Genomic DNA, 14084 nt, shown 5'->3' with positions numbered 1-14084 from the left:
TTCATAAAAATGGATTCAAAGTTTTTGCCTCACGTATTAATGTAATAATTAATATTTTGACGTTTCAGACGGAGCAAGCGCTGAAAAACTTATTGGAGACCATAAAGCCCTCGCTGGAACGTGCCCAGCGGGAGGCTGAGGAGTCCCGGGAGGATCTCTGAATATAGAGGGACCGGTTAGATTAATTAATTTCCAATTTAACACTATCACTGCTCCATGTGGCTCAAGTTAAATGTTGAGATTCGTCAGCTCCAGTCGCTTCGACTTATTTGGTACTTAATTTTATCTTTATTTATTTATTGTTATTAAAGCTAAGCTAACTTTAAAGTTTCCCAATATGTTCACTTAGAAAATTACACAAACATATGTATATATGCTAGCTGTGCCCGAGATTTAGCACGCGTGAAATTTATAGTCCATATACTATTCTGATGTATAAGCTATATTACTGTAAAGTTTCATTAAAATCCGTTGAGTAGTTTTTGCGTGAAAGAGTAACAAACATCCATCCATACTCAGAAACTTTTACGTTCATGATATTACTAGCTGTGCCTCGCAGTTCTACCCGCGTGACGTTTATATCCTATTTATTTTTGCGTTGATTTTTGTAAATGTAAATTTATTTTGGGCTCTATTCTTATTTAACCTACAGTCAATGAAGCGTTGTACGAATAGAGCAGAGACTATTAAAGTGAAGCCTCTCACGAGCGCGTTGATGACTTGTATGATGATTGCCTGGTGATGAGACTTGTATGATGATGATGTCTCGTGGAGCAGTGATGGTGACGCGTTATGAATTTAAGATGTTTATCATAAATATCTGCTAGAGGTTTTCATGTGAAAATATTTGGTACTCTCAATCAATAATGTGTGATTTTTTTTAGAATAAGTCTATATTTTGTGACCAGTGTTTTAAATTTGACGCGGTCAATATTTATACGTATATTAAGGAAAAATCACGGGATTTTAGTATATTTAATTTAATAATATTCCTTTTGTTTTAAATGGGGAATGTCCGTATTAAGTAATTTACTAGCTACTCGCCCGGCTTCGGACGGGTGTACATGTATTATATATATAAACCTTCCTCTAGAATCACTCTATTAAAAAAACACTTCAAAATCCGTTGCGTAGTTTCAAAGATTTAAGCATACATAGGGACGGACAGACAGCGACAGCGACTTTAGTTTATACTATGTACCTAATGATAAAAATTAATATTGCTTTACTATATTTAATTTAATATGATGTATTTTTTTAAATTAGAGAATGTTTATACATTTGTTCTTCATACTATGATATTATTTTTATAATTTATAAAAATATATTTTGCTCATAAAAAACGTGGTAAGGTCCCGTGATTTTTTTTAATCGTACACAGATATAGTGTCGATTTTTGTCTGGAGTTTCGGTTTCAACTGAAAATCTATCGGAAATAGAACTGAAATTAAAGTATACTAATATTGTATAGTAATTGCTTAAATGAAATGAAAATCAACACATCCATTTTAAATATTGGTGTTTTAAAGTTGAATAAATATAGTTATTGTATGTGTATGTAAGAAAAAATTGTTCCCATACAATGAAAACCTCACAGATTCTAACTGTGATAAAACTAGACACATTAATTTAATATTCCTAGAAGTGATTATTTTCTATTACGTAATTAAGTTACGCCTAGCGTTTTTTTTTTAATATTTTTGTTTAGGCCTTATATGTTACAAACAGACGGAGTGCATCCATATGTGCAATATATATTATAAAATCGAGGTTGTATGATAAATACATGTTCACTTATTAAACTGTATGTATGGATACATACAATACAAAATTGTTTTATCGGTTATTTTATATTTCATTATATATGTATAACTAAATTTTATTTGACAGCTCTACCAAAAACAACTATAATTTAAGGTATTATTATGGCTTTTGAGTTGGATATGTTTAGTAAAGATGGTCATGTACTTGTAGTCCAAGAAGATTTTGATTTAAACCATGATGTGACCAGTTTTGGCGCAATATTTAGAAATAAGTCCACAAATACAAGAATAATAACGTTAAGAAAAAATATATTAAATTAATTTATTAAAATATTTTATTAATTTAACGGGAAAGAGATGAAAATCTTAAAAAAACTGCTGAAAAACCTCTTTTTCAATATAATTGATAAGAAATATTACAAAATGTTTCAAATAAAAGTTGTAGTACGTGACTATTAATATTCGGATTTTTTTTTTATTTAATTTAACGGAAAAGGGGTGAAAAATTATTAAAAAAACGGCAGAAAAATCCCTTTTTTTTCAATATAATTGATAAGAAATATGACAAAATGTTTCTAATAAAAATTGTACGTGAATAATAATATTCAAATTTTTTTTTATTTAATTTAACGGAAAAGGGGTGAAAAATTAAAAAAACGGCAGAAAAATCCCTTTTTTTTCAATATAATTGATAAGAAATATGACAAAATGTTTCACGTTTGCACAAAACAGATCCTTTTCATTTTTTCATTATCTGCTGTTATTTATACATCATGTTTTAATTCAAAATTTATTGGACTATTGGGGTACTTTGTAATTCTTAAATAAGATATTAATATGTTAATTTCTAATACGTTTATTAATATTAATGTTTGTATTGCTGTCCGTAGGTTTTAAAATCGTGTGTAACTTTATATATTATACTACCTGTACCCGCGGCTTTGTCTGCGTGGAATTTAACGTTATTAAAATAAAAGTAGCCTAAGTTACTCCTTATTACATCAGCTACCTGCTAAAAAAAAGTCCCGTCAAATCGGTTCAGCCTTTTCAGAGATTAGCCGGAACAGACAGACAGACGGGCAAAAATTGAAAAAAGTGTTATTTTGGTGTATGTACCGTATTTATATTCATATGCATGTAGTAAAAAACGGTTATTTCAATATTACAAACAGACACTCCATTTTTATTTATATGTATAGATAAATAGAAAATATATATGTAACCAATTCTTAAAGTATGCCTATGGAGGGTAGAGGTAAGGTAAGTAGAGGCAATCTCATTACCTTTGCTATTACTTCCCTACATGTAGGGAAATAGAATTAATACAAATAACTTGACGTCCATAGGCGGCTAAAATATCAAAATTATTTCTAATGCTACGTTTACATTCAGCCGCTTCCCCTGCCACTCGCGCTGCCGGATATATTGCCGGGCGACAACTGAGCGAGAGGGCGGAATGTAAAAACACGCTGCCACTCGCGCTGCCAGTCCTTTGAGCGCCGGACAGCGCGGGCAGCGCGAGTGGCAGCGCCAATGGCATGGGAAGTGTTTCCACTCTCGCGCAGTCACTTCCGTACTCACTTCCCTGCCCACTTCGGTACTCACTTCCCTGCCCACTCGGGCTGAATGTAAATAACATGTATATAACAAGCTGACCCACGCACTTCGTTTGCATCACACTTTCTTGATATTTGTCTTTTCACCCAATAGACATAATATCTTTTTAAATTATGGCCTACGAGCTATTAGTATTCTCAGACAAATGTTCACCTTACCTCTACATTCTTTGCTTGCATTTATATAAATTAACTATGAATAATTTAATAAATTGTTGTTTATTTTATAATTTAACTTATATAAGGAGCTACAAATAGTAGAATTTATTCTATAATTAACGGAAAATAATAAAAACTGGCAAAAGTACGAAGTGCCAAGCCATTACAAAAGAAAAAAATATCATAGATGGATGAATCCATCGTTTCTCAACCATTTTAATATTTAGTATTATAACTCTACATTAAAATACGTGATATTGGTATTTCAGTTGTCTTATAGACTACGGTGAACATTTACCATCAGATCTGCCGTATGCTTTTTTGCCACCGTAGTCTAAAACCAATCATTCCATAAACGATACGTTTGTACCTATATGTACTTTGTTACCTATTTTTCAACTGACTACGGTCTCCTTCAGGAAGAAACTCGACCCCCCCAGGGGTGCGACCCCCCGCTTGAGAAACGATGGTTTACTCAAATGATTTATAATCGTCGAATGAAAGCATTTAACAAGAATATCCCATTAATATCTGAAATGCGTATCGCAAACAGATTTGTATAGATGATGAATATGATTATTTATTTATTTATTATTTATAACATCACAAATATTGTCTAGTTCACATTATACTTTTGTATTTTCATTGAAAATGCATATTTCATATCCTACGTGTATCGATAAACAGCAAATATTTAAAATAAATCTTAATCCGATGCTATATTGTAAGAATTTTACTGTTGGTTGTTGAGAAAATTTAAGTTATGATTGTACTGAATAAAAAAAAAATTAAACATTCGATTTCTCTGGAAATAATAGCTCTGTGGTAAAAATGTATGTAGAAAATACGTTCCATATGGTTTAAAAAGGTTGAATGAAAATAGTATTTATTTTTAATAATTTTCAATTGACATTAAAAATAACATCTAACGCAGTTAAAATCAGTTGGCGATTATTATGTCGAATATATATTTGAATTTGAATAACTATTAACTTATTTAACTTAACGACATATAATGAATTGAAAATTTAAGAAACTAGTTAGATTCTTTCAAAACCAAGGTATGCTTTCTTTTGGTTTTTTTTATATCAACTGACAAAATCTCTAACATTACAGCTGACTTTAACGGCAATCATACCCCATTATAGGGTGACCAGTGTCAGTAATAATATAATTAGTAGATATATAATAATTAATCATACAGATGTAAAAAATATTGAATTGTTGAAATTTAAATGTTTATAGAATAATTAGGTATAGGAATAAATATTTATGTTCAATTAAAAAAACAACGGCAGCTTAATTATGCACTGTTAGTCGTACAGGATACATCAAGTCAAAAGTTAGACATATTTAAAAATCTGAACTAGAGAGGATATTTGCAGGTAATTTTTAAAACACAGTTTTGTATAAAACACTTCTAATTGGTCAAATTAATATGAAATGTTCTAAATTTATTATCAGATTTCCACACCGTTTCTTAGTTACAGTAGTTTAGTTTCATAAGTGGCTAAATTTCAACTTTATATCTTCTTTACGACTAACATTGTTCTTACTGTTCAATACAGGGTTACAGGTGTATAGAATAGTTGCTAATAATTCTCCTTTAAAACTTTTGTGATTATATACGTTCCTTTTGACAGTTGCAATTACAAATAGAGTTGTAGGTTATATAGTAGACTAAATTTCTTGGTATGTTAATTCCCGCCCTAAGAGGCCTACAACCCAGCTACACGGGAATTGATGCCGGGGCAAAGTGTTTCGCCCCGAGACCCCAACATTCATCCCCCTAAGGGGGTGCGGATGACCAGTGTAAAGTTGCAAATCAAAGTTGTAACAAATACCAATTAAAACATGTATAGTTTTTGATAGATATTGACTCTTGATATAACAGCAATCGGTGATCTAGCGGTTTGACACACCTCTTTAGTTATTTAGTAACCATAACACAAGCTCTGCTTAGCTTGGGACTAGATGGCGCTGTGTGAGTTGTGTTGGGAAAAATATTGTTTCAGAATCACAAGCTTATTCATTGCAAAGTGTTACTAATGTGAAGTGTTAGGAACAAATTTACATAATAACGCTCGTCTTTAATAAAAATAAACTAAACTATACAATTATTATTACAAATTCACGATTGGAAATTCACTGTCAAATGAAACAGCTACAAACTGTCAATTTCAAAGTTTCGAATGGGAATTATTGCAACTGACACTGTTATATTGTTTATAAATAATTACATAATTGTTTCAAATGAGAATTATTAGCTACTGTGTTATATATATATATAACAATAATATCAAACCCATGTATTGTAACTATAACAGTTTAATTTTAACTATAACGATCTCTTTTTTAACTTTTTAGTTGCGGTGCTATATTTATTTTTGTGATTTCAACATTTATGTCAATTAGGAATGTTTGTTGCTTATAAAAAAGCATTTTTTATTATGTATTTTATCTAAATATAATGCTGTGTTTATACGGTTGCTAATGAAAACATACGAGTGTAAGTTTTATGATGCACACGAATTATATGTTATTCCCGGCCTCGGTGGTTTGGCGATTTAGCATACCGCCTTAATTCCGATGGTCGCGGGTTCGATTCCTCGCACGGTTCAAAATTTTGTATTCATGAGTATGTTTGTATTGCTCTGTGTTTTCTATGTGTAATATCTATGTATTTGTATCAGTTATCTAGTACCCATAACACAAGCTTTAGTTGGCTTAACTTGGGTCTAGATGGCGCTGTGTGATTTTTTCTGAGATTGTTATTATGTAAAAAAAAAATGGTTACAGACTCAAAAATATTTCATACACATATGTGTACCTGTGTAAACCCAGCATAAAGCTTCATTCCATATGTATAAATGATCTGATTCTTATTAATGTAAAGAAGAGGTAGAGGGTGTCATAAATTCCTATTAGTGTAGTGACGGTGCATTTGCAAGACCTTGCCAAACGTAGTTCGGCCTGAGTGCACAAATTATTCCTTAGTTGTATTTACTTTGCTAGACAAATCTATCAGCAGTATTGAATAAATATTTTAATGAGAATTGTAGTTTTATTTCCAGTAATACAACCTAATAATAATAATATTTATTTGTCTCAAACAAAAACTTATATAAGTGCTGCCCATACAATAATAAATTTAAAAGTAATGAATAATCTTATCCACGGATCCCCAAGGGTGTACTTTGATTAGGGTAGTTAAATAAATTAAACTACGGAAACCTTTCCATAGTGGTTGTTATATTATTTAATTAAAAACTGTTCCAAAAAAAATCTAAATAGCGTGATGTAGAAAAAGTATAAAACTAAACAACGCCATCTAGTGGCACACTTAGAAACTAAAACAAACGTAATCTCGTTCTATTGTGCCGTAATGAAGGAGACAAAACGGTCTATAGCTCACGAGATGGGCAGTGAGTCCACCCTCTCTGCTATTCTGTTATAGCCTTTACCAGTAAATTAATACAATAAGAGATCGATAACGATATCACGTTAAGTTCAAACTACAACTAACAAAGTAACTGATTAAACCTAAAATAGTTTAGGTAAAGTTAGTAATTTGTTTTATGGGAATTGCGTCAAGTTTTACAAACTGGAATTCGGTCTTATATGTGACATCTTTGACTGCCTCGGCGGTCTAGCGGTTTACCACATCACCTTCCTTCCGATGGTCATGGGTTCGATTCCTCATACGGCACAAACATTTGTATTCATGATTATGACTGTACTGATCTGGGTTTTGTGTAAATTAAATATATATCTTCCACAATAATCTCGTAGTAGTATTTATATTTTATTAGGGTTCTTTTTATACTACGTAGATGGAAACAAGCATACGGCCCATCTGATGGTAAACGGTTACCGTCGCCTATAGACGCCTGAAACTCCAGGAGTGCCACGTGCCCGTGCCCGACCCAAAATGTCAAAACAGAGATTATTTAGCAATAAAACAAACATATATTGAAAAGTTATATTTATTAAACAAAACTTACAGTTCTGTTGACGGATCTTCGGTCTCCAAGCTGCAATCGTATTTCTGTACCATTACCGTTTACAGTTACCACTAAAACCTTTTATTACCACCTCAGCTGAACAATAACCTCTTTTTTATAAAATGAAATCCGCTTCCGCTGTCTGTTCGTTTAGATCTTTTAAACTACGGAACCGATTTTAATGTAGTTTGTAGGTAGTGTTGTAGCTCGTATGGGATGAAGAGAAACCACTAATTTAGTAGTATCCGTGGATTGTTTTTTTTTTTTCGGACTACTCTAATGCTGTTGGCCGTAGCTGGCCTTTACAGCTTCACCGGACGTTATGGGGCGAGTGCAGATGGCACTCCAAACCCGCGGAAGGACTTATGGAGCGGCTGAAGGCCAACTCCTGCCCGACGGATACGACTTTAGTCTGAGGGCACCACTAGGGGGTTCGAACCTCGGCTCAGGCCGTCGTAATTTCGATCCCCGTTTGAATTGGACGGGGGATCGATCGGAGGGGCGCCCGGGGGCGCCGGTGTGGAGCGCCCGGGCGCGCGCAGGCGCCCGGTTGAATGCGCGATATTGTGTGTTTGAGGTCGTCGTCTTCGCCGGCGAGGACGGTGTCGTGTGTGTGTGTAAAAGTGTGGTCGGGGTGGAACGGGTGGGCCCGTGGGGAGGTTACCTGCCGTTATGGGGTCGTCGGGGTCAATGAGAACGTGCCTCGGGCGACGTTGTCGCGTATGTCGGATATTACTCCTCGGTGCGTAGTCGACCGCACTGACTATAAGCGGATTAGGGTGGGATTGGGCAGAGTCGAAGTAGCGTCGAGACGCTTCCTTCATAAACTGCTTGATGGAGGGCAGATTAAGATCGCGGTGGAGATCTACGCTGCGAACGAACCACGGCGCACCGGTGGCTCGACGCAGAAACCTATTCTGAATGACCTGTAGTCTGTTGATTAAACAGTAGGGTATGTGGGCGAATACGGGACTAGCGTAGGTCATGATGGGACGGATGCAAGCCTTGTATAATGTCAGCTTGTTGCGAAGCGACATTTTACTGTGCTTGTTAATAAAAGGATAGAGTCGCCCTAGTATAAAGGCGGCTCGGTCGCGGACACGCTTGATGTGAGGACGAAACGTTAGTTTCCTATCTAGGGTGACGCCGAGATATTTCGTTTTCGAAACCCACGGGATGTTTTGGCCGAATAGTTCGATCGGGTGATTCATAGAGTCGAATTCCCTGCTAAAGTACACTGCTGCACTTTTTTCGGGATTGACTTCTATGCGCCACCGACGGAACCATTCGCCCAGTATCGTTACGGCTTTCTGAAGCCGTCTGGCTATTGTCGCACGGGACTTGGCGGATGTAAAGAGAGCCGTGTCATCGGCAAACAGCGATATTTCGACTTTTAAGTCGGAGAATTTGGGGATGTCGTTGGTGTACAACGAGTAGAGCATCGGAGAGAGGACGGCGCCCTGAGGGACGCCGGCTCGTATGGGGTGCGGGTCGGATAACGCTCCGTTTATACGGTAGCGATAAGAGCGATTCGACAGGAAATCTCGTACAATGAGTACTAGCCTGTCGGGGACACCTAACTGATGAAGCTTGTAAATCAAGCCGTTGTGCCAGACTTTATCGAAAGCCTTAGCCACATCGAAAAATAGGACGCCTGTACCGCCTTTGGGGGACTTGGTGGCGAAGTACAGAGTGTTTTTGTGAATGTGCTCCGTGATGCGGTGCACTTGATGGACGCATGAGTGTTTGGCTCGGAAGCCAAACTGCTCATTGATGAGCAGGCCTTTGGAGTATATAAACTCCTTTAGGCGGGCGAGGAGGATTCGCTCGTACAGCTTGCCTATAGCCTTGAGGAGGCTGATAGGACGATAACTGGACGGGTCGGATTTATTTTTACCGGGCTTGGGGATGCCAATGACCACGGCTTCTTTCCAGCTGTCTGGAAATATAGCGTTGGACAGCGCCGCGTTAAAAATAGCGACGAGTAATAACAAAAGTTGGGATGGCAGACTTTTGACTAATCTATTCGATATGCCGTCTGAGCCGGGTGATTTTTTGATAGGTAGTTGTTTAACTAGCGTTTTGACCTCATCAAGCGTGACTGGTGAGAGGGATTCGGTGGGCGGGGTGGACGCGATGCGTTCGACTTCGGTGTCTATCTTCTCGAGATGACCTGCCTCGACTGGGAGCGTGCTGGGGGAGCATTGGGCTTCTAAGTTGGACGCTAGACACTCAGCCTTGTCTTCGTCGAAGAAGGCTATAGTGTTGTCGGGTCGGACTAGCGGGGGCATGTCGTTTGTCTGTTGGTCGGTTTTGAGAGATTTCGCTATGCGCCAGTACGCGGTGTGGCATGGCGTTATCTCTTCTAGGAGCTTGCCCCACCGGCCGTCCCGGATCTGCGCGATGCGCTCCTTAACGCTACGCTGTAAGGCTCGCAGGCGCACCCGGTTCGGTTCGGAGGGGTAGCGATCGTACGCTCTAGTGGCTGCGTTCTTATCGCTTATTAACCTCCTTACGTCATCGGGGAGCTGCCAGCGACGGTCGTCCGTCGCCGGTACCTCCCTGGAGCAGTCCTTGACTGCCGACTGCAGGTGGTTAGTAAGCGAGTCGATCGCAATGAGAGTGTCCTCGGTGGACTCTATGACGTCGGGAATACGGTTTAGTATCGGTGTGTCGGTCGATTCGAGAGATTTCTCGAGTCGTTGCCAGTCTGTTATTGTTTTGGTTGGTAGTGGCGTGTCGGGCGGAGGGCCCAGAAGGAGGGTTACCGGTCGATGGTCCGAGTTAAGCTCGGCATGGACTTCTGGGGAGCTCACCCGTAGGGTTACGTTCCTCAGCAGTGCCATGTCCAGTATGTCGGGTCGGTGGTTCACGTTATGGGGATAATGAGTAGGGCGGAGCGGGGCGATTATCTCGAATTCGAGCGAGTCGGCTAGTCTGTCTAGTTTGTGGCCGTTTGTCGTGGACACGTGGCAGTTCCAGCGGGTGTGTTTACAATTCAAATCGCCAGCCAGAATGGTGGCGCTGTTGATATCTAGGAGGGCGCGTAGGTCGCTTTCCAGCAGTAGTTTGCCGGGAGGCTGATATACGGATGCCACGGCGAGCGGTCGGTGGCCGGTCATGCCGAGAAGACAGACGGAGGCCTCCATATGAGTGAGAGGCGGTGTTTGTAGCGGTATACAATGTAGGGACCGTTTATAGTATATGAGCGTACCGCCGCCTCTACAGGCGGTGCGGTCGTTCCTAACTAAGTTGTAATTGGCGATTCTAGGATCGCGGACTGAACGTTTCAGTAGGGTCTCCTGCACGAGGAGAATATCGACTTGGTGGTCAGTGAGAAAGGAGGCGATTTCCTCCTTTTGTTTTTTTAATCCGAACGCGTTAAAAAACGCTATTCGAACGGACCGAGGCTTTTCTCTCTGAGCTCGAGTACCCATAATTACAGGTTAAAATTGAGGATGGCGGTAAGTACGCCGATGTGCTCGCAGACGGCTGCGAGCCTATTTTGGGGCGACTCCTTATACAGGCGGAGCTTGGAGGCCAGAAGGGCAATCTCGTTAGGGTCGATGGTGCTGGCTAAGCGAGCGACCAATGCGAAGTCCTGCGCGAGGGAGCTGCCGTTGGCCTTGGGGGCCGCGGGCAGTGTTTTGGGGACGGGTTTGTGTATGGGCATGGGCGGGGCCGATTGGGCGGGCGGTGCCGACTGGGCGGGCGGGGCTTTCTGGGCGGGCGGGTTGGGTGCTACCTTGCTTACAATTGCCGGGGGTTTAATCCAGGCATTGTTAGCAGGCAGAGGGGCGGGTACGAGTGGCTCGGGTTGTGTTTGAGCCTTGGCGGGGGCACGTGCCGGAGCACGGTTGCCCTGGGTGTGGGTGGCCTTCTTTTTGGCGGGACGTGGGGCGCGTGAACAACCGCGGTAATTCGCGGTGTGACCCTCTGTGAGGCAGAGGGTGCAACTGGGGGGCGTGGGGGTGTTGGGCCTACGGCCGCAATCTGCGGTGGCGTGATCGCCTAGGCACTTGACGCACCGTGGGCGAGCGAAACAATTACGGGCAGAGTGCCCGTAGTTCTGACAACGGTGGCATTGTCCGGGGTAGGTACGCTTGCGAGGCGCCTCTACGGAGAGTGAGGATAGTTGGCAAACGCTCTTTATATCAAAGATCGATTTGCCTTCTGGGGATAAGTCTAATACGACTAGAACAAGGTCGATAGCGGCCTTGTTGCGTGAGCGCGACTGGTACATACGATGTACCTCGTGCGCTGGGTAATTCTGGGACTGAAGGTCCTCAAGGATGGAGTCTGTTGAGAGCTCCTTGGGTAAACCGCGTATTACAACGCGGAGCTTTTTCTCTTCCTCGAGAGCATAGGTGTGATAACCTATGTTTTTCTCCCGCAGGAAGGTGGTGAGACGACGATGGTCGTCAGATGATGGGACTGATACTTTGATCCCTATTGAGGTAGCCTTAGCATGGCTGAAATTGATATGCTTGTTTTTAAGCATATTGGATACGGTGTTCCAGGCACTTTTGTCCTGGATGATGACGGGGGCGGGGCTTTGGTCTCGGGGTGCGACTTGCGTGCACTCGGACCGGGGGCGGTTTTAGCGGTGCCGTCATGGGCACGCTTTGTTTTGGCTGGCTGGGAGCCCTGGGTCTTCTTGGCACGCTTGTTGCCAACAAGAATAAAATCGTCCTCGTCTGAGGAGACCGGGGGGATGGGAGAGGGGACGTCGCCGTCGCGGATGGCGTCGAGCTCCATACTAGGAGCGTCAAGCTCCGCGACGGAGTCGTCCTGCTCCATGGCGGGCGTGGCGGGTTCGGCCTGGTCGGCTTGGGTCGGGGGAAGCGGCGGGAGCCGTTGCGAGTCGTCCTCGAATTCGTCAGTGTCAGTGTTCGGTTCGTCAGTGTGAGTCATCATTGGGGACGCGGGGGGCGAGCTGTACACTAAGTGGACGGGCTTGGCGGCTTTGAATGCTATAAAAGCATTTAAGATGCCGGGACACTTTTTTTCCAGGAACTGGAAGAACAGAGGCATATCGGCCTCTGATAAGGACATTTTTTTTTGAACAGTGGTAATGTTAATTACCACTGTTCAAAAGAATAGAATAAGAGTAGAAATAGTAATATAAAACAATACAATAACAATACAACAATACAATACAATGAAACAATAGGGTAAGTCAGTACTTAAGATAAGGACGGTCGTCGGCGGGTGCAGCCGACGGTGTCAGCGGGGGCCTCCCTGCCGGGTGAGGCAGGGGGGTGAGTGCCTATTGATATGTGACCCTAATATAAGATCACTAATCTTATTGAGTGAAAAATGTGTACCTAAGCGAACCTACTTGGTGGCGTCGGCGGCGGGCGGCAGGCAGCAGGCGTCGGCGGGTGTTGGTGGCAGCGGCGGCGGCTCGGATCGGCGCGTCGCGCAATAGGCGTGACGCACCTCCCTAACTCACGACAGTCCGTGCCACTGAACGTCCACACACAACACTTCACTTCACTTGAACGAAGAGAGTTTCTCCTTCAGTCCTCACAACACAACACTACACACGCGGAAAGTCCGGTAGCACTGTGTCGGAACGGATGCCGAGAGCGCGGTCGGCCGCGGTCGGCGCGGGACACGGAGGCCCCGGGCCACGCTAGGTGCACCGAGTGCACCTAACACGCGGCGAAGTATAAGAATAAGAACGCGCGAACGTAACTGCGCTACGTGCGCGCGCGCGGTGGTTTGCTCGAGGGAGCAGAGAACAGCGAGACGGCGGCGGGACTAGCGAGCACATACGTGCGTTCGCTAGCGCGTCGGTCAGCGGAGTCTGATTTATTTGGAATGCTTTACAACTTATGTGCGTAAAATCATGTCATTAGTATACTATACAAACAGGTGATTCCATTCATGAAGTGAGAAGGCAATGCTAGTGCGCTCCTGCTCGCACCGGATTTATAAGCAAGGCGATCGCGTTGCGCCGGCAGTTGGAGCGTAGATGTATTCCACTAATCATGTGTGCTGCTACAGTAGCAATAGATAATGATTCAAGAGGAAGGTTTATTTGTATAATACATTTACAGCCGCGCCAAGCCGGGGTGTGTAGGTAGTTGTATCTACAACTTGCTGACCGCGATTATGTCTGCTTTTTTGAGATGTGAGAGATATAAAGATTACCTGCGCCCGTTGCATTCAGCAGTTAATAAGTAACAAACAAACAGACACTTTTGTCTCGTCTATTTGTACTGTAAAGCAGCTATGTATACTATTTTTGAAGTCGGGGGGTGGGGGGTGTGGGGGTAATTTTGTTCTCCTAGGGGGGTATCTCTGTTCTCCGTCGTCAATGATTACAAACACACAATACAAATGGCCCATATGGGGGGGAAGGGTACAATCCCCGTAATGTGCACTCATAACCCCATTACTGGCAATGTACCATGTCAGGTTGACCTTCACGCGATTCCCTCTGGAAACCATCGCGATAAATTCCTGGTGAATTTATCACGATGGGCTAACTGACGTGACCTCGCTCTCATTTTATCACCGTCCACTGGTGCCCC

At 41.8% G+C, this 14084-nt stretch overlaps 1 protein-coding gene across 1 annotated transcript in view; it reads left to right on the top strand.

Annotated features, from left to right (window-relative positions):
- Window positions 1-604, top strand: part of LOC131841342 (protein Aster-B-like) — a 31405-nt gene extending 30801 nt beyond the window's left edge. Inside the window, exon 12 of the mRNA XM_059189665.1 lies at window positions 69-604. Within this exon, the coding sequence (XP_059045648.1) occupies window positions 69-161 (93 nt within the window). The 3' untranslated portion in view covers window positions 162-604. The remainder of the gene's footprint in view (window positions 1-68) is intronic.
- The last annotated feature ends 13480 nt before the right edge of the window (window positions 605-14084 follow it).

The sequence above is a fragment of the Achroia grisella genome, unplaced genomic scaffold (genome assembly GCF_030625045.1).
Source record: "Achroia grisella isolate CSIRO2021 unplaced genomic scaffold, CSIRO_AGI_Agris_v1 utg1581, whole genome shotgun sequence".
Lineage (NCBI taxonomy): Eukaryota > Metazoa > Arthropoda > Insecta > Lepidoptera > Pyralidae > Achroia > Achroia grisella.
Note: the sequence above shows the minus strand (reverse complement) of the source record. Positions and strands in the feature narration are given on the sequence as shown.